Below are 24,253 nucleotides of genomic sequence, written 5' to 3' on the forward strand. Positions count from 1 at the left end.
CCAGAAGGCCCTCAGAGCTGGACCTCAGTGTCCGGACTGAACGATGGGGGTAGAGACGCTCCTTCAGGTGTACTGAGCCGAGGCTGTTTAGGACTTTAAAGGACAACACTTGGAATTGTGCTCAGAAACGTACTGGGAGCCAATGTAGGTCTTTCAAGACCGGTGTTATATGGTCGGCGGCTGCTCCCAGTCACCAGTCTAGCTGCCGCATTGTGGATTAGTTGTAGTTTCCGGGTCACCTTCAAAGGTAGCCCCAAGTAGAGCGCATTGCAGTAGTCCCAGCAGGAGTTAACTAGAACATGTACCACTCTGGCTTTGTCCAATTGCAGCCATGGTTTTGAATTCATTTTTGCTTTGTAGACAGTGTTTTTCATAACAACCATCAGGTGATTGACAAGTAGGTGGCCTTGTGCATCCAACAGAGCAGCTTCCCACCCCTGCTCTAACCATGAATCAACACTGGCTTTTCATAAATCCATGCAAAACACAAGAATGCATTGTACCTTGTATATGCTGACAGATATGGTGCCTTTAGCCAATGCACTAGAGCCCAAGTGTGAGGCTGTATAAGTTTACTTAAATGAATAATTCTTAATCTTGGCTAGTAGGAGGAAGTTGCTGCTGCTACTGTACAACTCTGGTAGCCTGTTCTCATCTGGCATTTAAACTGTTGATTATTTTTAACTATTGTCTGTAGCTTTCGAGATTAACCTGCTTGCCAAGGATGCATAGCAACTCTTCCCCCTCCTGCTTAGACGTCTTCTTGCCTTCCTCTTAATTTTAGGCCAAACTTAATGAAGGTGCTGAATCAAACAAGGACGAAATTGAGGACCTCAAAACTCAGCTTGCTAAAGCAGACATGGCAAGAATGAAGCAGAGCAAATATTTTGATCAAGAGTAAGTCCTGTTTTACTTAGCTGGCTTTTCTTTCGTAGCCCCTGAGTAATAGTCTGGAGATCCAACTTCCCTGGAAATTGTTAGCCTTACAGGATTGGGGATTGGACTTCTGGGGCTTAAGCTGGACTCCACTGGCTCCTTAACTCAGGGGAGCCTAGTTGACAACATTGGTCCCTAAGCAGGTGGCCCTCTTGTCTGTTCTTTAAGGGGCAGATGGAACTGATGGGGAGGAGGTGCCCCATCTAGCTGGTGAGAGCAGCAGTGAGTGGAGGTAGCAGTTACTGCTGTCTGATTCTTCTCTTCCTCAAAAGCCAATTGGAAATGATGGCCTCTGACAAAAGTAGGCTTTGGCCTCTGAAAACATATGTCAGAAAAGTTAGTATTTAAAGTTTGATGAAGCACAGCTTGGCTCTTGGTTGACTCCAGCTTTATGTCAATAAATTTCCCACAGTGGGAAACGGGAAGAGAGGCCTTTGCTTCCAATCCAACTGGGCTTTTCATAGGTACTTAACAACACTTTTGCAGAGCAACCCTATGCATACCTATTTGGAAGGAAGCCCCAGAGTGTTAAATGGAGCTTGCTCCCAGGTATAGTTATGGCTTTGGGGTGGGGGAGGGATTGCAGCCTTGATTTCTTTTTCTTTTTTATAAACAAAATGAAGAATCACGTTATTGTTCTTTTTCCAGAATGGCTAATGCAAAAGCTCTTGCGGAGCACAGAGAGGAGCAGTTGAGAAAACTCAAGGAAGAACTTCGCAGAGTGCAACAAGAGCAGGATGTGACTGGTAAGCAGATATCAATCGAGCAAAGTCATATTCTGACTGTATCAATTGTCTTTTAAAGGTGTAGATCAGGAGGTGGAACTTCAGGCCTGGGGATCAAATGTGGCCCTCTAGGCCTCTCCAACTGGCCCTCGGGACACTCTCCAGGCCATACCCATCACTAACTTGCTCTTTGAGTGTCTTTGAACTGTGATAAATGCCTTTTGGTTGCATGGATGGAAAGATGGGTGTGTAGCAGTCTCTGTGTGACTGTTATGTAGCCTCCTGTACAAACCTCCAAGTCACGCCTCTGATCTTGCCCATTTTTTCCACTGGCCCTTCTTGCCACTGCGGTGCAGCCTCCAAAAGGTGACCACCAAGGAAATGCGACCCCATGCTGCAAAGAGCCAAATGGGCAATCGTAAAAAAGGCCTCTTATACTATTCTGAGTTATGGAGCACAATAAATAAGATATGTCTAACAAGAGAAGTGAGCATTTCATCTCTGTAAGGCTAGTATTCACAGATTCCTTTGTGTCTCCAAAGTACTTACAATTACTGTAAAACCAACTGAAAGCTTCCCTTGAAATGTGACACAATGCTTATGTTGATTTGATTGCAAAATCGGTATTTTTTAAATTGCATCTTACCTTAACAATTGTATTATCCAGGATTTTATAGAGTTCTTTAATTTTGGAAGTTGAGAATTCTGTGCTAAAATGCCCAGCCTGAACCTATATACCTTGTAAATTTGTATCTTTGATTAATCTTCTTATCTCTGTCTGCTGTCTTGTAAAAGGGTGTATTCAGTGTTAAGGATATATGCATCCCCACCTTCTAGGCACCTCTGCAGACCTGGGAAACTGACACACATAGGCATAGCAGAGTTCTTAAATGGTACAGTTACCATCCAACGCAGGCATAGGCAAACTCCGGCCCTCCAGATGTTTGGGACTACAATTCCCATCATCGCTGACCACTGGTCCTGTTAGCTAGGGATGATGGGAATTGTAGTCCCAGACATCTGGAGGACTGGACTTTGCCTATGACTGATCCAACCATTCATGTTGTTTGCTTCTGTCAGTCACTGTGATGTTTTTTGTTTTTAACAGGCTCCTTTCATTAACCCTCTTTTTCAGTAATAGCACCGCACAAAGACAATTCTCAGGTATCACTAGCGATTACTTGTGGCGGTGGAAGTGGAATAGTACAAAGTACCCAGCTTCTTGTGCTGAAATCTGAGCATGTGAAACTGGAAAAGGAACATGCTCAACTGAAGAAAAAACTGGAGATTATGTTAAAGTAAGCCCTAAGGTTTATCTGGAATCGTTCTTCTCCCACTATCAGTTGCATGCCTGTTCTTCAAAACTGTGACGCTCTTAACAGTGGCATTTCTGTTGAGACAAATATGCTTGTGCATAAGTTTGGTAGGCCATGAATCACAGAATCCTAAGCTACCAGCCTGCCTTGGGCTGCAAAAGCAAGCGGCCTGGTGAACCACAGTAAGTGGCTGACGTGTTGCATACAGATGGTGTGGACTGGCTTCTCAGAATGCACCATGCCTTGGCATGGGGGTCCCCAACCTTTCTGGGCCACCAGGACACATGTGGATGTCTAAAGTTGTTGTGCGAACCTGAAAATACCCACTTCACAGAGCTCACCCCAGTATGAAAAACACCTCTGTGCTCCCACCCAAAAAAACCCAAACAACTAATCCACAGCCTTGGTGAGCACTTGTGTGTGTCTTAGGGGGCACTATGGTACCCACAAGTGACAAGTTGGGGGCCACAAGTGTAGCACATTCCATTTAGGTGTTTCTACTGTTAACGGAGAAATCTGAGGGCTCCCTTGGACAAAAAAACCAAGGACACCAGCCAGCAATACCAGAGCAAAACAGTGAATTGTTACATTTGGTATTGTGTAGCAGAGGCCCTTTGAATAGATAGGAAGAAACTCTGATGAAGTGTTTTGTGGGGACAAGTCACAAAAGTGATTGTGCTGATTTTGGTAGTGCATGATATCTGCTGGAGGGGCAACCCCCCCCACCACCTATACATTAATTCCTGCAACACTACCTAGGACACCACTTTTACCATGAATTTAGGATAGCTTTTTTTTTTCCTTTTACAAATCTGCACTCGGCCACAAAGCTCAGTCGTGACCTCTTGACCCAAGCTATGTCCCAGATCTGTTGTGAGTAGGGAAAGGGGTGTGGGAGAAGAGTCATGCCTGCTGCCTTGTGTTCCTTGGAGTTGAAAGGCAAGCTACACAATACAAAACCAATCAATACCATTGAATACATTTGTCTATTCCAGTGTCAGTTCACAACACGTCAATTTGTGAGCAGGCCAAAGCCCAGTGACTTAGCTTGCATCGTTTTGAATGAAGGCATGCTAGAGGTTTTTTTAAATAGTGCTGCTGCCACTATTCAGAAGGGGAGGAGGTGGAAACAAGTTCCATGCTTCAGGGGGTGGGACGTTAGAAGCAGAATCTGATCTCTCCAGCGAGGGGGCCTGGCAGCAGGCCTCCCACTGCTAGCTCGCCTCTTTTCTCCAAATAGGAACTAGTAGTTCAAATCTTAGGCAGCAATCATATGTCTGACAAGAGGACTGATCTCATCTAGGCCACTGCAGAGAGTCATGTGCAGAATTTCATGCGAGGCACTATTTAGAATGAGAAGACTTCCAGTGGCAGCAAGCTGAATATCTTCAGGTAGATCAGCCTGAGGGCCACTAACTTCTAAACACCCTTGTACATCCCTCTACATCCAAGCCTCTATCAGAGTGCAAGGGCAGGCAGGCAAAAATACTCAAGAAGGCTATGAAGGAAGGCCAGCGTCCTGGGGAGATCCCCAAGGGCCAGGCAGAGTGGTCTACACAGAGGGCTGCCTTTGACCCCCAGGGCTGAGGTTCCCCATTGTTGTGCTAGATGAAGCCAAGCCTTTCCCTCTGCTTGTAAGGGGTGGGTTTTGTAGGCTGAGAGCACAAAAATGACTCTTCTCTTCAACGTGTCTCCTTTGTGTTCCAGAAATGAGCTGCTCTGGAAGGAGGAAGTTAGGAAATGGAAGGAGCGGTCCTCAAGGAGGCAGCGGTCCACAAGCGAGGAGCAACAGCTAAAATCACCAAGGAAGACTGCTCCTCCTCCTGTGTCAGAGCAGCCATCTTCTCCTTGTAGAGAGTGGTCCTTGAGGAGGCAGCAGCCCACAAGCGAGGAGCAACAGCTAAAATCTCCAAGGAAGACGGTGCCTCCTTCTATGTCGGAGCTGCCATCTTCTCCCTGTAGAGAGCGCTCCTTGCAACCAGCTCTGTCGCTGGACACGCCCGCTCCTGTGTTGTTGAGCTGTCCGACCTTCTTTGATAACTCTCGCTTAGGAGATTTTAAAGGTAGGTAATGGCGTGATACAGGGGTGTGCAGAAGGCAGACTGAGATCTGCTGGGAGACCTCTGGGAGATTTGCCGCAGATTGGCAAGGATTTGTGAATTCCAGCAGCTGGACAACTGCAGTAATGAAATAATTGTGTCCCCACCCACTGAGGGGGGAAAAGACTGCCGAAATGAAGCAGGAACCACAGGAATGACTTGTTTCTGGCACTCAGAACAAATCCCTTTGTTTAGCAGCTGCTTGGGGCACCATGTTCTTTCATGCATGTTACAATTAGTGGATGTTGGGGTTCTCAGAAAACACAGTGGTATTATTTTCTATCAATATCTACCGCCCTTCATTCTAAGATCACAGGGTAGTTTAAAATAACCCCTCGCCCACCGTTTTTATTTAGAGATGTAAATAAGTTTATTATTTACAAAGGTAGATCTCACAAGCCTGAAGTCTGTTCTCCCTTGCTGTAATATACTACCTGAAAAGGAAGAACCTCTAAGAAAAATGCAAATCCCATGAAAAGTGCCACACTATCAGCCATGTAAAGTGCTTCAAGGGTGCCTATGACCCTGAGTGCAGGAATAATCAATAATAACTTCTGTTACTTCTCATACACGCACTCAGAATAGGCGGCTCTGGTGGGTCCAAAGTAGCTGGCAATAGCAGTTACACCATCTCTCGCATTCCAGTGTTCAGTGTGCTTTTTGGCCCACAGTTCCCCATATGTTGCGGAGATGTGATAAAATTTTTAGCCAAAATGCCACAGCAAGAAGCAGGAAAGGCTGTGCAAGGGTTTGGGAGGAGCAGGTGTGCATAGTTAAAACTGCTTTCATTAAAGCAAGCTGTAAGGTTCTCCCAGTACACTGATGTGTTGCGCTTTGCCATTTGCCGGAGCAGTTTTGATTCTGTTTTAAAGGCTCTGGAATCTTGTAGCACAATAGCTAGCAGACTTTGTTCCCTCCTTCAGTTCCTCACTCAGTCATGCTGCTCTTCATTGTAGTACAGCAATTTGTTGGCACTTGAGTTCAACTTGGAAATGTAATACTGAGCCGGGTACAAATCATATCTGCCTGTGACTCTTTAAACTGAGTCTGCAGCTGTACTAAATTAATATTTCAGTGTCTGAAATATAGTGGGGTTGTTATGATTCGTATAAATCTCAAATCTCACCATCTTTTGAGAGAGGCGACTGTTGAGAAGCATTTAAGCATCGTTTTTAGCATAGTTGCAGTGCACTTTCTGCCCTCGTTTGCCAGCCTTGGCAGTGTAATTCCTAAAACATCACTCCTAGTACAGTTTTTCATCTCCGCACCTCCAAAGCGTGCTCTCGGCTGCACAGAAGACATGATTTAATTGCAGGACATCTAACACAAAGCACACCAACAAATTTAAATGACACAAGTTCAGCTCATTGCCATTTTGAATTAGTACGGCTTATGAGCTTCAGTTGTCACAACGATTAATGGTGTGTGTTGTGGTACGCTTTATACAAAGGCCCAGAACCCTCTACCCACAAATGGTCATTCTCTTCTGAACAATTGTTTTGCCTTCTGGTTGTCTCTAATAATTACAGATGTCTTGAAAACATGTACTTGATTGCAGCTATTTTTATTTAAACAGATGTCCACTATTCTTTTCTCCAACAGACACAAAGTCTTCAGGTGTCCCGTCCACTGACAGAGCAGTAGAGTCTACAGACAAAAATTATAAGCAGTGGTTTGCAGGCTCAAACAATGACGATGTTTCTAAATGCAAGACACAATAGCTGTCTTGATATTTTTGTGGACACAGATTAATAGATTTCCATCTTCTTTTGACTTCATACTTATTTTTAATGTGTTTTTAAAAGAATAAATAAAGAATTGTTGTTTAGTTGTGTCCGACTCTTCGTGACCCCATGAACCAAAGCACGCCAGGCACTCCTATCTTCCACTGCCTCTCACAGTTTGGTCAAACTCATGCTGGTAGCTTCGAGAACACTGTCCAACCATCTCGTCCTCTGTCGTCCCCTTCTCCTTTCCCAACATCAGGGTCTTTTCCAAGGAGTCTTCTCTTCTCATGAGGTGGCCAAAGTATTGGAGCCTCAGCTTCAGGATCTGTCCTTCCAGTGAGCACTCAGGGCTGATTTCCTTAAGAATGGAGAGGTTTGATCTTCTTGCAGTCCATGGGACTCTCAAGTCTCCTCCAGCACCACCCAGTTCTTTTACCCTGCACCAATCCCAGACACAAGTCTGGCACAAGCTTAGCAAACTCTGCACAGTGAGATGGGAAAAACAGTTTGAGTACATGGTAAGCTGTTATATCTTTTGAGGAAAAGCGAAAAGAGAGGCACTGCAAGCAGCTTAAGCCTTCCTTTTTATTTCCAACCAGCAATTATTAAAAGCCTGTTTTTAGCCATCACTTTCCACAGCCTTCCTTAATTCCGATGGCTCTCCATGTTCTACAAGAGGAAGCAGGGTTGTACCCGCACATGCATGGAACTGAAAAGAACTACATTTAACTGGTAGTGGAATTAACTTTATTAGGCACTTGTAATAGCATGTAGCTATTCTGGAACAAAGGCACACCACGTAATTGTGGAACTGAAAGGGCCACATAGTTCATCAAAGGACGCTGCAGCATAAAAATGTTGAATTACAATAGATTCGGAAATCAAATTCTATGACTTAGAAGTGAGATCAGGGTTTTTGATTCCATCTCTTGTATTAATCATTTTATTAATGCCAGGATGCTTCTGTTGCCATCACTAACACTTTTTGCCTCCTCCAGCACCATAATTCAAAAGAATCAATTCTTCCGCGATCAGCCTTCTTTATGGTCCAGCTCTCACTTCCATACATGCATAGGGCCCTTCACACAGCTGAGATGGGGCTAAGTTATGCTGCATGATCCACTCCAATTACATGGCCAGTAGAATATCACTGAGTCTCTTGTGCCATGAACACACTTTTCCTTATGCTAAACTTGTGGTAGAAAGCTGAGTGTTTGTCTGGCATTACAGCTCCACTGATAATTGGTTCATCCTCCCTCTAAAGAAGTAAAACTATGTGAAGTCTAAATCCTAGATAAGACAGGCAACTCAAGGTTACCAAGTGGTGAGTTACACAGCACATGTTAGCTTCCAGGGTCCCGTTGGTAAGCCTGCCATAGACAAAACAGTTGCATTTTTTAAAAAAAGTTACTAGATCTGGTTCCCAAACTTCCATAGATCACCTGAAAATTGCTGAGGATCTTTGTGCACCATTTAATGGCTTTTCGGCCTGTTGTAGCAATTGTAACATGCTGTGATGGGTAAATAGATGATCTTTAAATGCATTTTTATTGTTGCTTTGATTTCTTGTGTTTCATTGTACTACAGTTTGCATTCCATAGAACTCAAATAATACTATAAACGACAATATGGGAAATAAAAAAACAACAAAAATTACAATTAAAAATTTAAGTGAATATTAAGGCAGACCACCTGAATGAAGCTCATGGACCACAATTTGGGAACCTCTGTTCTAGATGATAATGTATGACTGTAAATTGCTGATAAAAATTGGAAGCAAGGCCTAAGCAAGATTTTAATTTGGTGTGCTGATAGGCAAACATCCACATGTATTTTGCCAATGCCCTAGTGTATGCAAGTTGCAGAATCTGCTTGTTTCCTTGTGATGTAAATGAGTTTAGCCTGGTATAGAAATAAGCTTCCTTTTTTCTGATGGTTTACACAAGCCTCAGCATGGTCTGCATTCCCTGAGATTCGCCTTAGTATAGCTGGCAACTGCCAATAGTAATAAAAATTAAAATAGGTAGACGTAGCACTTTCTCAGTCATGTCCTTCCTAAAGCCAGTATGGTGGAGCTTGCACATTCATATAATCTTTTTCTTTTTAGAAGTAATTTATTGCTATTCAGTGCAGTGGGCAGTATTCAACTAAATGTGTGTGAGTGGAGCAATTTCAGTTTGAATTTTTCGCACTCCTCTCTACACATGCTCTACCTGCCCTCCCCAAATCTGCTCCAGGTGGTTGACGGAGCCATGAGAACAGATTTAGGGGGTGCTGTATTAAATACAACCAGATGTGCCATAATTTTATCTAATTCATGTGTGTGGCATGGCCAACAATTTTTATGAATTGCATCTATCACAAAAAACAGACCTGTTAACCACCTTGATCCCAGCATCTTTGTCAATCCATTTTGGCCAGAACTTTCCATGTGGGTGACACACTTTTTAGACATGCATCATTTTGCAACACAGTAATTCAGTTTTACTAGCAAACTAGAGGTTAAACTAACCCCTTTCCGGCCCCACGAGTAGCATGGGGAGTGTCTGCGTGACACATCTACACACTGCAGCCGACACACCCAGTTTGGAAAGCTCTGGCTTAACCTATCAACAGTAGCATGAATTAGAGATATATCAGACACATATTTAAATGCCTCCGGTTAATTGAAAGTGCTGTTTTGCCAGTTGTCTTTTTTCATAAGTAGCAGTCTGATGCCAACAGTCTTTTATGCATTGCCATAAAGTAGCTTAACCCTAAACTTCACTAGATGGCAGTATTTACTTCTACCTCGGCAATGAATTAGGTATCTTAACTCGGAAGCAATTTGCCAGCACACTTGAGTCGAATCCCAGCATGCTCTCTGAAAAACACAAGTAACCGCCTCCTGGACAAAGGTCTTCAAAGACGGTCTTCACAGCACTCCTGAGGTAAATTTTTCCTCCATTCTTGTTCCTTTTCTTTACAAATAATAGACTCTCTCATTTGAGAATGGATTCTGGCAGATGAGAATTGTCTGCACTCTGGCAGTTGGTGTGTGCGCTGTTAGCATAAGTAGCTTTGAATTATCTCTGCCTTTAGAAAAAGGTTTTGCCATGTGGAACATAAGTAAAGTAACCCAGTCAGATGGGTGGCATATAAATAATAAGAGGATTATTGTTGTTATTGTGAAATAAAGGACTCAAAGCAAATGTCTAGCCATATGCTTAACCAAGGAAGTCCTAATCCCGCTCCATTCTGCCTTGGTCAGACCACACCTGGAGTACAGTGTCCAGTTCTGGGCAGCACAATTTAAGAAGGATGTTGACAGGCTGGAATATGTGCAAAGGAGGGAAGCCATATATCTAAAGGACTGTCACATGGAGGATGAGACGAGCTTGTTTTCTCCTGCTCTGGAGGGTAGGACCCAAACCAATGGATTCAAGTTACCAGGAAGAAGATTCCAACTCAACACCAGGAATAATTTTCTGACAGCAAGAGCTGTTTCACAGTGAACAAGTCTCCCTTAGGAGGCTCTCCTTCCTTGGAGTCTCTGCTATCCCTCATACCGAGGAAACCAGACCTTCTGGAGTCTTGCACCTCTCAGAGCGTGTGGTGGCATGCAACAAATAAATTAAAAGCAGTTGATCAGCTCCTAGTTACGCAAAAACAAAACCCTGCAAATATATTGAAATATGTGTGTAATTGGCTCTACAACCAGCATGAAAGATAATGTGCATTTCTTGCAGCTGTTCCTCCTGTAGTTGGCGCTGGTGAATCAGATACCACAATCTCTTTGAATCACCTACAGGGGGCACGATGGGCCGGCTGGATGGGAAGGTAATACTGATGTCTGCTGCAGCACAAGGAATTGGTCGAGCCACGGCTATTGTAAGTCCGGGAACTCTTACTGGGTTTGCTTTGGGTTGGGTTTTGTACAAATGCATCTGCAAGCAGCCGTCACAAAAGTACTTGTGCTTGAATGTATTTAGATAGTGGTGAGGACTTGAGCAGGAGAGTACCTAGGGCAGAGGTCAGCAAGGTTTACCTTGCCTGGGCCGGTTCACTGCCGCGGAGCCCCCTCCGTGGGCTGGAGTGAGAGTGCGCGCCCGCCATTTTCTGCGTCTGTGCAGATGCAATTTCCGGCATCCGTGTCTGTGCAGACATGATTTCCGGTGCCACAGAAGTGAGTCCCTATGCCGCGCTGTGCCAGTTTAGCACAGCGCATGGGGACTCGCCGAGTGGGTGGCTTGTGGGCCAGTTAAACGACCCCCGTGGGCCGCTTGTGGCCCATGAGCCTTAGGTTGCCTACCCCTGACCTAGGGGCTGGCGCAGGCCGTGGGGGTGCAAAAATCATGCCTTTCCACTCTAGTTTGGAGTGGCTAGAAGGCCATCTATCTGTGTGTGTCAGGAGTTTAGCCTACACTCGAGTAGGACCCTGAACTGGACACATGCCCGACTGGCATGTTCCCTCCCTCCTGGTCGATTGTTTGGGAGCTTCATAAGCTTTCTTCAGCCCAAACATCACAGCAACCGATGCCAACCAACACCGGCACACTTAGGGATCTGCAGAGTATGCACATCATGCACATGACAGACCTCAGCAATTCAGCGTTTTGGCTAATCTACTTTATTTACATATAAACACACACGGCATGGCTCCCTCTCTCTCTAGCATCAGACAGCAAAGAGAAAAAGAACAAAGAACAATAGTCCCACTTCACGGAACACAGTAACACAAACATCCTGTCTCCATCACTTCCCACTCTGTGGAGTCAAAATATACCACGTCATGTGAAAGACAAAAATCCCATGACTGCAATCATGGAGCAGGAATTCTAACAGTGTGCTCCCTTGACTGCCCCTCCGCTGCTCTGGGCAAGGCAGCCAGGCTCCTCTGGGTTCCTCGTTGGAGGCATCCAGTCGCTGGCGTGGGCCATCACAGCAACTCTGCAGCAACCTCCTTTCCCAGTCTCTATTAGAAGTGTGAGCGGTCCCACTTGGAAAGGGTGCAAGGGGTATGGTGCCAAATGCCAGTACAGCTTGCCAAGGGCACAAGGGAGCCTAGGTAAGCCTCCGCTCTGAGGGAGGGAAGAAATCACAAAGGGGAAATCTTCAAGCGATCAGAGCTAGAGAGTGTAAACCAGGGATGGGGAACCAGTGGCGCTACAGACACCATTGGACTCCTGCTCTCATCAGCCCAAACCAACCTGTCCAATCATAGAATCACAGAATTGTAGAGTTGTAAGAGACCCTGGGGGTCGTCTAGTTCAACCCCTTGCAATGCAGGGATGTCAGCTAAAGCATCCATGACAGATGGTCTGTGAAAATGCCTTCGTATTTAGGAACAGAATATTCCAAATACAAAAATATTTTATTTATTTCACATAATTTATATGCCACTTGATTGTGACAACAACGATAGAGGTTTGATTGGACTATAAATGCAGTGAGAGGACGTGTCATTTGAATCCAATTCTTTGAGAAATCAGTCTTACCTAACTCTGTGTTTGATGTTTTGATGGCAGCTCCTCACAACAATCAGAACATTATCAAACCAGCTAACTATCCATGGCAGCTAGGAGGCAGAGCCCATGTTTTAATCTGTTCAGATATTAACTACATTTGGTTTGGTTTTGAAAGGCTTTTGCAAAGGAAGGAGCCAAGGTCATCGCTACAGATATCAATGAATCCAAACTCAGAGAACTGGAAGCCTATCCAGGTATTTCTTTAGTTATTTTGAGCCTGAGTCTGCTTCAGATTTTGGATGGATTTGGGGAGTGGAGTAGAGTAGAGCAGAGCAGAACAGAAATATACCTTCTGAAAAGCAATTGGGGTGGGGTGTCCAATGCATTTCACGTTTAAAGGTGAACTTACCTAATCTGCAGAATTTGAAACAAGATGTCCATTGAAATCCGTGCTTCTCTGAATTTTGCAGTGTAATTCTCCAGCCAAGTAATGTGTACATAAATACATATACTAGTGTAAAGTGCACATATAAATATATATAATAGTGAAAATAACATGCAAAAATGCATTTTATTAGAAAAGGGAAGAGTGGAGCTCAAGGAGTTTTGAATTATTTTTTTTTTTTTTAAATGCTTTGTGCATCTGTATCTAATCTTGCCCCCTTCTAAAATTGATTTATTGGTGTGTGTTTTTCTTTTTGTAAGAAAATAATAAAAATAAAATCAGGATTAAGGGGTGTTTTCAGAGCTGTGGAGGGTGTGTGTGCTGTGTCCCCTTGGTACAGTGGTGGAGGAAATGCTCTGTGGTGGAGGGGGGACGACAAAATTGTGGGGGTCAAGGAGGGCCGGAGGGGTGAGAAATGTCCCTATTTTCTTCTGAGGAATACTGGAGGGTATGAGTCAATATCTTTGTACTCTGTAAGGTTTGCTTCCAAGTAAAACATGTGTTGTAGGTACCTTATAAAATTAGCCTTGAACACTGCTGGGCTTGCCAGCAAATTCCCAATCAAATTCCCTTGCCTCTAAAAATGAAAAATAAAAGTCCTGACCTGCATTGTTAACTGAACCCTTTCAGAGCATTGCCTGGCTTCAGATAAATCCAAGTTTTGTAGCAAAGAAATAAAGCTTAATAGCACTTTCTGTCATCTGTATTACTCAGCAATAATGGTTTGATTATAGTTATTAAGCTGCTGACACCTGGGTAGTGTTAATTTTCTTTTGTTAAACTCTGATGCGGAAAAACAACAACACTTTTTCTACTGAAGGAAATTATTCATCAAGATTCAGGTGGAGCTTTGTGCATTACGCCTATATTTACAGTGATTTAATATACTTTGAGGACAGCTCACTGATGGGGATGAAAGCCACCCACATAGAGCTGGGAGAATTTCTGCGAAACATGATCACGCTGCCCCTGGAAGTCCTGTTGACTTTAATGGAAATATATTGACATTCTAGCTCCTTTCGCAACTTCTCTTATCATGAAGTTGTCTTGGAAGAAGGGCATGAATATGCCCACTGACCACACTTCATGCACAGAGCCAAGGGCCTGAAAAAGGGTGCTCCTCTTCATACAATCCTACACAAGTGAGTGCTTCATGTGATGGAGAACCCTGTACAACTGAACTTCTAGCTCTGCAGAACACTTTGTTGTCGTTTAGTCGTGTCCGACTTTTCGTGACCCCATGGACCAGAGCACGCCAGGCACTCCTGTCTTCCACTGCCTCCCGCAGTTTGGTCAGACTCATGTTTGTAGCTTCGAGAACACTGTCCAACCATCTCGTCCTCTGTCGTCCCCTTCTTGTGCCCTCTATCTTTCCCAACATCAGGGTCTTTTCCAGGGAGTCTTCTCTTCTCATGAGGTGGCCAAAGTATTGGAGCCTCAGCTTCACGATCTGTCCTTCGAGTGAGCACTCAGGGCTGATTTCCTTAAGAATGGAGAGGTTTGATCTTCTTGCAGCCCATGGGACTCTCAAGAGTCTCCTCCAGCACCATAATTCAAAAGCATCAATTCTTCGGCGATCAGCCTTCTTTATGGTCCAGCTCTCACTTCCATACATCACTACTGGGAAAACCATGGCTTTAACTATAAGGTTCCTGGAGCAGGAACCGGCAAGCCATTCCAGTATCCCTGCCAAGAAAACTCCATGGACAAAGGCAACAGGCAGAACACTTACATGAATTAATTTGTATGTGCAGAGTCGCTGACTACACAGATGTGTACATGCAAGGTAATCATCCTTTATCATGAAATCCAAACAATATTGCCTATTCTGATATGCTGATTTCCTCAACAGGCATCCAGGTTCGTGTGCTGGATGTCACCAACAAAGAACAAATTGAAAAACTGGCCAAGGAAGTGATGAGAATTGACGTTCTATGTAATATTGCAGGGTAAGCTGCCGTCATGGGTTAATTGCCTTTCCTTTTCAATGTGCTTTTTAAAACAGAAGCACTGGGCTTTCAAACACCCCCACACTGTGCTTTGAAGTCCCAACAATTGGAGCTTCAAAGCTCAGCACTGCCTGATGTTACTATGACCCTCGTGGTCCCTTCCAACTCAACGATTCTATGAAAAGTGGGCAAAGCGGCCCACCTGTCAAATTTGACCCTGCAAGGGTGAGGAGATGAGAGTTCAGCCCACTGACCAGGAAAAGATATATCCACCCAGGTATATGGCTTTAGAAGCTTTGACAACATAAGCAGCATAAAAATAACTAAAATAAAATAAAAGCCTGGACAACTTCAGCCGCTAAAGGTATATTTGAAAAGCCCTGAAAGCACAGGAAAACAACCTGTTGTTCCTTGTGTCTTTTATGCCAGATTTGTCAGTACGGGGACCATTTTGGAATGTGAGGAAAAAGACTGGGATTTCACTATGAACGTCAACGTTCGCAGTATGTATCTGATGATCAAAACATTCCTGCCTAAGGTAAGGCCAGCATGTTGTTCTCTTATCCTTTAGAGGTGTAGTTCACTGTGTGCTCAGTAAAGGGCTGGTAAAAGTGGTGTAGGAGGAGGATGAGCCAGGCTGAGATAATATTTGCAACTTACAATTCTCATAGTGGTTTCACAATCCATCTCTCTTCCCAGGGAACTCTGGGAATTGTAGCACTTGGGAGGGGGATATGAGTCTCCTAACAACTCTCAGAGCCTTTAGCAAACAATACTTCCCAAGATTTATTGGGGAAAGCCATGACTGTTTAACCTGGTATGATTCTGCTTTAAATATATAGTGCAGATGGGGCCTTAGTCTAACCTCCTCCTAATAATTTAATAATTTTTTTTAGTTATTTACTGTACCATAAAAGGTAAAGGTAAAGGGACCCCTGACCATTAGGTCCAGTCATGACCGACTCTGGGGTTGTGGCACTCATCTTGCTTTATTGGCCGAGGGAGCCGGCGTACAGCTTCCGGGTCATGTGGCCAGCATGACTAAGCTGCTTCTGGCGAACCAGAGCCGCGCACAGAAACGCCATTTACCTTCCCGCCAGAGCGGTACCTATTTATCTACTTGCACTTTGATGTGCTTTCAAACTGCTAGGTACCCACTAACAATTTTTCTGAAGCATTTCTTCTGGGGGCCCTCCACACTAGTGTTTTATCGCAGGTGTGTTCTGCAACATGGTTTTGACCATTGTTCATTACTGGTGGATTAATTCTGCTTTGGTGTGTGTTGTGATCCTCCCCCAATGCTATCACATTATTGTTGTCCAGAGAGACTATAGTGCAACCAAGGTGGGAAATGCCCCCCCACGCCCCCCCAATCCCTCAGGACATTTGTGACATAAAAAGTGAGAGAATTTCAGCAGGAAGTTGCAGGATATGCACTGATGGGAAATGAAGCAATGTGGCCGTCCCAAAACTTTTGCGGGTGCAAAGAGCATTAAACAGAATCACATAGGACCATCGTGAGCAATGTATGTGCAAATGAAAGGATGTTGGGGGGAGGGCCTTAAAGAATTATCCTGTCATGGGACAGCTTATCATGCCATCAGTTTTAATGAAATAAGGTGAGAGCAGAGAACCTCACTACGTATTCCATCGCTGGCCACGAGACTCGTGGCATGAGACCAAGAGCATATAGATCTTTCGTTTGCCCATCAAATATGTGTTAATCCTTCTATGATCTTTGTGTGTGAAGTTTTAAAGCATCTGACAAAAACTTTCTTTTTCAGTTCAATTGCACCTTTTAAAAAAAGAAAAGATAAACTACTTTTGTGAACCCAAAGTTCAATTTAATTGTTTAAAATGACACAGTATTACATGAATGTCTTGCTTACGGGCTTCCCATAGGCTTCCTGTTGGCCACTGTGAGAACGGGATGCTGACCTAGACTGGCCTTTCTTTCCCCTGATCCAGCAAAGCTTTTCTCATCGTCATTTGCTTGGTGTTCTTGTGGCGTCAAAACATTTTGTGTTTGCATTTTTCAAATAGATGCTGGCGGAAAAATCTGGTAACATCATCAACATGTCTTCTGTGGTATCTAGTATCAAAGGTCAGTAGCTTCGCAGTTTAAGCACAGCAAGGTTCATGTCATCCTTACCTTATTTTACACATATTTTAAAATGGACTGGTGCCTGTGATATAGGATATTTGGGGGCTATGTCCTTCTGGTGTTCTGTTGGTCTAATACCAATCTAAGGGTCATTTCACATGAATATCTGTATTCATCTTGTCTGGTGGGGACTATGTATTCTTAGATGCAAGTGACGGGTACCCAGTGCAAAAAAAGCCCCACATTTTATGAAGGTTTATTACTGCAGGAACTACTTGCTGTCTTTTAGCATGTTAAAGATTTGTTTCAAAATGTTCCTATGTATTTTGATTATTGTGAGTTGCCATGGGCTTCCTTGGAATGGGGAAGCAGGTTATAAATTTGACATGACAAAACAAAGTTTTCAGTATGCAGGACATGGCATGCCGTTTCTTATTTTATTATATTATTGACCTATCATAAACGTATGTAGAAACTAAAATGTTAACCACACAAACAATAACAGAACCATACACAGAGCATATTCAGTATATAAAAAAAACACAAATTACAGAGATGTTGTTGCATATAGCCAAGTTTTTAAGATGAGTCTATATAGCCCAGCCACAATGAGGAGTGCCATTTCTGACCTTTTATAAAGGAAGCTGTTGTCAGCTTTAGGGCAGCTCCATGAATACTTGGTGTGCCACATCCATTACATTTTGATGGCTAGAGTGGCTTCTTAGAGCCAAGGCTGCACTCTGGAAACATCTGCCTCTGCTTAACACTTGTACCATGGCAAGCATCACTAGGTGTGTCCAAGATGGTGTTGATAATAATATATAATAATTATTATTTATTATTTATACCCCACCCATCTGGCTGGGTTTCCCCAGCCACTCTGGGCAGCTTCCAACAGAATATTAAAATACAATAGTCTAGTAAACATTAAAAGTTTCCCTAAACAGGGCTGCCTTCAGATGTCTTCTAAAAGTCTGGTAGTTGTTTTTCTCTTTGACATCTGGTGGGAGGGCATTCCACAGGGCGGGTGCCACTACCGAGAAGGCCCTCTGCCTGGTTCCCTGTAACTTCTCTTCTCGCAGCGAGGGAACCACCAGAAGGCCCTCAGCACTGGACCTCAGTGTCTGGGTAGAACGATGGGGGTGGAGATGCTCCTTCAGGTATACTGGACCGAGGCCGTTTAGGGCTTTAAAGGTCAGCACCAACACTTTGAATTGTGCTCGGAAACGTACTGGGAGCCAGTGTAGGTCTTTCAAGACCAGTGTTATGTGGTCTTGGCGGCCGCTCCCAGTCACCAGTCTAGCTGCCGCATTCTGGGTTAGTTGTAGTTTCCAGGTCACTCCAGCTTCCATTGTCTCTGCCCATCATCCAAGCTGGCTGGGGCTGATGGGGGTTGTGGTCCAACCACATGTGGAGGGCCACAGGTATCTTACAGCCTTGCTTTTATGGGTTGACCAGAGAGAGGCAAAACTGGGGTGACCTCCCAACATCTGCGAGTAATAGAAACCTTGGGTAGAAATGGAACAGCTGGAGAAATGGGGTCTAAATAGTGCATGGCAATATTCTCAGGGGCACAGAATGCAAACACACACACACACACACACACACACACACACACGCTTTCTTCTATAGAAATCGATCTTTGTGCAATATGTTTTTAGAAGAGAACAGGGAATAGAAGTTCAGCTCATCACAAGACTATTTAGAGACAGCCAATGAGAAGGCAGAATGAAGGCTATATAGAAATGCAAAATGAGCTTTTGCATTCTTTGGTATGATTTGATTTCCTGATTCCCACCCTGATCTCTTTCTTAGGAGCTGTTAAGAGGTGTGTCTATGGTACCTCAAAGGCAGCAGTTATTGGACTTACCAAATCCATAGCTTCTGACTTCATTGGGGAAGGAATCAGATGCAACTGTGTTTGTCCTGGTAAGAAGCATCCCACCATCTTTGTTCTGTTTGCAAGTTCGTGCAAAGGCATCTAAAGTTTACATTTCAAGGGTGAATCCCTCTGGGCTATTTATTAAAGTAACTAATATTTTCAGACAGAGGAGTTACCATTTAAATACATGATGCCATTTAATTAATACATGAGAGCCAGTGTGGTGTAGTGGTTAAGAGCAGTAGTCTCGTAATCTGGGGAACTGGGTTTGCGTCTCCGCTCCTCCACATGGAGCTGCTGGGTGACCTTGGGCCAGTCACACTTCTTTGAAGTCTCTCAGCCCCACTCACCTCACAGAGTGTTTGTTGTGGGGGAGGAAGGGAAAGGAGAATGTTAGCCGCTTTGAGACTTCTTAAAGGGAGTGAAAGGCGGGATATCAAATCCAAACTCTTCTTCTTCTTAATGTTTGGGTATTTTCTTAGGCACTATTGACACTCCTTCTCTGCAGGAGAGAATCCAGGGCAGCCCTGATCCAGAACAGGTGGGCAATACAATTTCATTTTTTGCATTATGACACACAATCCGGCAGTGATAAGCTATTTAAAGCACCTTTGTTCTCCACAGGCTGCTTCAAAACATTCATTTTTCACCATTTTGTACCCAGGATTTATAACAAGTCAATAGAGTAAAAAGTAGAGTAAACTGTAAAAAGTAAGCAGATCCTCCTCACCTCTGAATGTAGGTAACTTATTCACCGCAAGCCTTTTTTGCAGAATGTATTAATTGGCTTTGTTTAGCCATCATAGTAACCTATGGTTTATTCATAAACAGTACCGTAGTTGGTTGTAATGGGAATGAGCCTAGCCTACATGAAGGCTTACATTCCCCCCTCCTCTTGTTTCCAGGTTGCATTAACTATAGTTAAGCACTAATAAACCATAATGATTTTACTATGATTTGTTTGCAACAAGCCAACTTCAAACCATGGTTTGTGAAGATGGCTTGTTGCAAGCGAACCATCGTTAATATTAGCCTGTTTTGTCAGATAACACAACTGGCTGTGGTTATTCAAAAGCAGAAAAGAAAGCTTTTGTCTATAAGAGGATTATAAGGGAAGTTCGTGAGTCTGTGGCAGAGCTAGGCTTGCCTAAATGCAGCAACTGAGCTCACAACCCTATCGTTTAGAAGGGGCAGAATGCTCTTCTGCCTGTTGGCAGCTGTTGAAGTGCAGCCTCCTTTATAAATAATGATATCTCTTGACCCCATGTACAGGTTACCTTGGCAGTTAGATGTCTCAATTTGCCTTGGCTTTCCCCTCTATTTTCTTTGAACAGTATCTTGGGAACAACATTCGCGTGGAAGTTTGATACACTTCCAAACTATTCTAAACGATCTGGGTGTGGATTTGAAGTATCGCATGATGAAAAATAACGCCAGGGGAAAGTCCTGTGTTTGAGAACCACGTCTAGGCTTATTGATGCAGCGAATGCTTTTTATCTCTAGGCACTGAAAGACTTTATGGCCAGGCAAAGGATAGGTAGGTTTGGGACAGCTGAAGAAGTAGCCCACCTGTTTGTATACCTGGCTTCCGACGAAGTAAGTACAATGGTTGTCTGAAATAGTACTTCTTTAACAGCTAGTGCCAACAGGCTTCTGTTTGCTGACACCTGAGATAATGTGTTTCCAGGACCCACCTTATTCCCTTGACTGTAATCGGTTTTAGCTGTTTCTAATTCTGAAATTTAAATTATTGCAACCCACCCTGGGAATTGCTGGTGAAGGACAAGCAGTAGTAACAACAACAACAATATAGAACTGGGTGGGGGGCAGAACAAGCCACAGGCCCCATTGCTCACCAGTCCTTGTTTGAGTGCTTTTGACTGGCTGGAATGGTAGAGAGGGGTGTTTGTATAGCAAACTCATGGCACCAAGATAAAGTGTTCGTTTGTTGTTCCAGCCACTCAGAACCTTTAATTTGAAGCAAGTAATGTTAGCGAGGTGGGGTTTTGAATCCCAAACTGTGTCAGCGAGTCGGAGGGGTGGGCAGAGGAGGCTGGTGGGACAGTATGGTCCAGGCAAAGGGGTCAGCGATTTGTGGGGTTGTGCCACCCGTGAGGAAGGAGCCAGAGGAAAGAGCCTGGGCAGTCAGGGACCGGAGAAGAGGAGGTTGGGGGAGAGTTGCAGGAAGCCGAAGAGGGGGAAGAGGCAGCCCCAGAGAGAGATGGACCATTAGAAGTTCCTCCATCTCCTCCCTCAATGACTCCAAGGACAAGGAAGGGTTTGCTGTGACGGAAGCAGCTGGAGCTGCCACAGGAGCTGCCAGTTGCTTACGTGCACCATGTCAGATGTGGGTGTATGTGGTTGTGTTGTTGCATCCCTGGTGTGTCTCTTCCTTGCACCTTAGGAACAGATGTAATCAAAGTGCTTTGCCAGTAAAGAACTATGCTTTCCATTGTTTGTCCCCACCCGGGCTGGGTGTGCTCGGGACAAACTGTAGTTGCAATCCCTACTATTTAAGACCCTTGCACAATTGTCTCAAACTCTTCCTCCCTCTGCTGCCTTGCCCCATCCAGTGAGAGCCAAACTAAGCACAACAGAATCAATGCAATGAGCAATGCACTGATGTTAATGGAAGCTGGTGTCGTGACTGGGCCCAGTGCTATCAAGTGAAGGCAGTGGAGCCTGCTCATAATCTAGCGGATCCTGGGTCGTCTCAGTCCCATCTGCACAAGGCCCCATTTTGGGGATTTTCACAGGCTAAGGTAAAGGGACTCCTGACTATTAGGTCCAGTCGTGACCGACTCTGGGGTTGCAGCGCTCATCTCGCTCTATAGGCCGAGGGAGCCGGCGTACAGCTTCCGGGTCATGTGGCCAGCATGACTAAGCCGCTTCTGGCAAACCAGAGCAGCTCACGGAAATGCCATTTACCTTCCCGCCAGAGCGGTACCTATTTATCTACTTGCACTTTGACGTGCTTTCAAACTGCTAGGTTGGCTGGAGCAGGGACCAAGCAACGGGAGCTCACCCCGTCGCGGGGATTCGAACCGCTGACCTTCTGATCGGCAAGTCCTAGGCTCTGTGGTTTAACCCACAGCGCCACCCGCATCCCTACTGCTGGCAATCTACCTCCACTTCCAGCCCCGCCCAAACAGGATTCAGATTGCGGCCTTAATCCTTTTACAATTGTCATTTAGTCATATGGAGTTCAATCAGCTTCTGAAACATTTCATGTTGGTTGGGACCACTACATTTATAGTACTGTATTTATTGAGGACACAATGACTTGAATTATGCTATATGCTCAAACTTTGTCCTTGCTTTCTTCAGTCAGCATTCATGACTGGCCGGGAGTACATCATTGATGGAGGCTGGAGCATGTGACCTGGTACCTGGAGATTTCTGTTTGCAAATGCTGAACGCCAGAACTCGCAACGGTTTTAATGCCTAAAATGAACAATTTAATCAACCGTCTAATAGGTGCTAATCCAGTCTTTCTCTACGCAATGGATTTGTTTTACATTTTGTTTCTCGTTTATCATGACATCTTCACTCCAGCTTTTGTGTCCACTTCAGTCAGATGCATGTAATCCTAAATTGCTAGGTGTGTGCACTCATGCATGCACATAGTGGGATGGGGGAGGATCCAGAAGAGTGAGGTCAGAGGCAAATAAGGAGCATAAAGAACAAACGCTGCCAACTGCATAAAGCAAAAAGTGTTAGTGATGGCAACAGAAGCATCCTGGCATTAATAAAATGATTAATACAAGAGATGGAATCAAAAACTCTGATCTCACTTCTAAGTCATAGAATTTGATTTTCGAATCTATTGTAATTCAACATTTTTATGCTGCAGCGTCCTTTGATGAACTATGTGGCCCTTTCAGTTCCACAATTACGTGGTGTGCCTTTGTTCCAGAATAGCTACATGCTATTACAAGTGCCTAATAAAGTTAATTCCACTACCAGTTAAATGTAGTTCTTTTCAGTTCCATGCATGTGCGGGTACAACCCTGCTTCCTCTTGTAGAACACGGAGAGCCATCGGAATTAAGGAAGGCTGTGGAAAGTGATGGCTAAAAACAGGCTTTTAATAATTGCTGGTTGGAAATAAAAAGGAAGGCTTAAGCTGCTTGCAGTGCCTCTCTTTTCGCTTTTCCTCAAAAAATATAACAGCTTACCATGTACTCAAACTGTTTTTCCCGTCTCACTGTGCAGAGTTTGCTAAGCTTGTGCCAGACTTGTGTCTGGGATTGGTGCAGGGTAAAAGAACTGGGTGGTGCTGGAGGAGACTTGAGAGTCCCATGGACTGCAAGAAGATCAAACCTATCCATTCTTAAGGAAATCAGCCCTGAGTGCTCACTGGAAGGACAGATCCTGAAGCTGAGGCTCCAATACTTTGGCCACCTTATGAGAAGAGAAGACTCCCTGGAAAAGACCCTGATGTTGGGAAAGATTGAGGGCACAAGGAGAAGGGGATGACAGAGGACGAGATGCATGGATAGTGTTCTCGTAGCTACCAGCATGAGTTTGACCAAACTGCGGGAAGCAGTGGAAGACAGAAGTGCCTGGCGTGCTCTGGTCCATGGGGTCATGAAGAGTCAGACTAAACAACAACAAAAGAACTGGGTACATCTGAAAAACAGCCGCCTTGCTTTAGTAGCAGACCTTATAATTCAGAGAGGGGAGTGTCTTTTTACACAGGGCCACATGCCCGTATCTGGCAGAGGCAACAGTGGGCACAGCAGTGATTGTAAATTTCGCCTTTGTATAGAAAGGTAGTTTCCACAAGCACACAAACACACCTTTCCATCAAAGGAAGCAAGAGGCATCATCAGTGCTGCAGGACACATTCCACCCAGGCAAAAATGCATGAAGCAAGGCCAGTAGCAGGGGTGGCCTGGGGAGAATCTCACAGGCTAGAGAAGCTTGGAAAGGGGCTGCATTTGAACCCTGGGCCAGAGGCTTCCCACCCATGGAATAATGATTACACAAGAGCAGTCAGTAGGAGACAATATTTACCTAAGTGGACCAATGGCCCATGTTGGTGGAAGGCCACTTCAGGTATTGATTTGTTCAACATCTCATAACATGAAGCTGTGGGAAGAGGTCCATCCCATTGCTACTCTGTGAAGGAGCTTTCGTTTCCATACTAATCCTTTTCACAGAGCTTGCCAACATTTCTTAACTGGCTTTTTACAAGCCAATCTGTACCACGTGTTTGTCAAATCATTGCAGCAATACCTTTTCAGGCCTGCTTTGGGGGGGGGGGGGTGGAATGCCACTGCAGCATCAGTGTGGACAGACAAAGGATTTCAGAGCTCCTCTGAAGTAAATTAATGTGATACATTAAGGCTGCAGTGGAGGGGATGCTTGCTGTTTTATTAAAGGACCGGTATGTGTAAGAACAAATAAACATGAAAACAAATGCGTCTTCCCTAGCAAACAAAGCAAACCCTAATACTCTAGGGTGAAAGGTTCTAACTTAATTTGCCTAATGGTCATCTGGTCCAGCAACCTGTTCTCAGAGGCCAACCATATGCCACAAGCAAGACATAAATGCAATAGCACCACCCACATAATTCCCAGCCAGTTGCTTCCTGCAAACAGATGTCCGCTTCCCTTTT

The 24,253-nt window shown here is 44.4% G+C and overlaps 2 protein-coding genes and 1 long non-coding RNA gene across 8 annotated transcripts in view; 2 read left to right on the forward strand and 1 right to left on the reverse strand.

Moving 5' to 3' along the window:
* CENPE (centromere protein E) overlaps positions 1–6,904 on the forward strand; it is a 38,465-nt gene extending 31,561 nt beyond the window's left edge. For all 5 annotated transcript variants that reach the window (XM_081020267.1, XM_081020269.1, XM_081020268.1 and 2 more), the window contains 5 exons: positions 785–897; positions 1,585–1,682; positions 2,797–2,959; positions 4,685–5,040; positions 6,679–6,904. In XM_081020267.1, the coding sequence (XP_080876393.1) occupies positions 785–897; positions 1,585–1,682; positions 2,797–2,959; positions 4,685–5,040; positions 6,679–6,797 (849 nt within the window). In that variant the 3' untranslated portion in view covers positions 6,798–6,904. The remainder of the gene's footprint in view (positions 1–784; positions 898–1,584; positions 1,683–2,796; positions 2,960–4,684; positions 5,041–6,678) is intronic.
* The window catches only part of LOC308485094, an 840,425-nt gene extending 823,744 nt beyond the window's left edge, over positions 1–16,681 (reverse strand). Inside the window, exon 1 of the long non-coding RNA XR_013990342.1 lies at positions 15,799–16,681. This is a non-coding gene — a long non-coding RNA (uncharacterized lncRNA). The remainder of the gene's footprint in view (positions 1–15,798) is intronic.
* BDH2 (3-hydroxybutyrate dehydrogenase 2) lies at positions 9,634–22,601 on the forward strand. 2 transcript variants are annotated; one of them, XM_081020413.1, is made up of 10 exons: positions 9,634–9,733; positions 10,532–10,673; positions 12,426–12,504; positions 14,548–14,644; positions 15,074–15,182; positions 16,688–16,748; positions 18,564–18,677; positions 19,113–19,171; positions 20,134–20,226; positions 21,958–22,601. In XM_081020413.1, exons 2-10 carry the CDS (start codon positions 10,602–10,604, stop codon positions 22,009–22,011), a joined length of 738 nt encoding a protein of 245 aa, XP_080876539.1. In that variant the 5' UTR covers positions 9,634–9,733; positions 10,532–10,601; the 3' UTR covers positions 22,012–22,601. The 2 variants fall into 2 exon arrangements, with proteins under 2 accessions (XP_080876539.1, XP_080876540.1); XM_081020414.1 differs by having other exon boundaries at positions 9,653–9,733; positions 10,594–10,673.
* The last annotated feature ends 1,652 nt before the right edge of the window (positions 22,602–24,253 follow it).

This window comes from Podarcis pityusensis (genome assembly GCF_964106645.2).
Source record: "Podarcis pityusensis genome assembly, chromosome: 9".
Classification (NCBI taxonomy): domain Eukaryota; kingdom Metazoa; phylum Chordata; class Lepidosauria; order Squamata; family Lacertidae; genus Podarcis; species Podarcis pityusensis.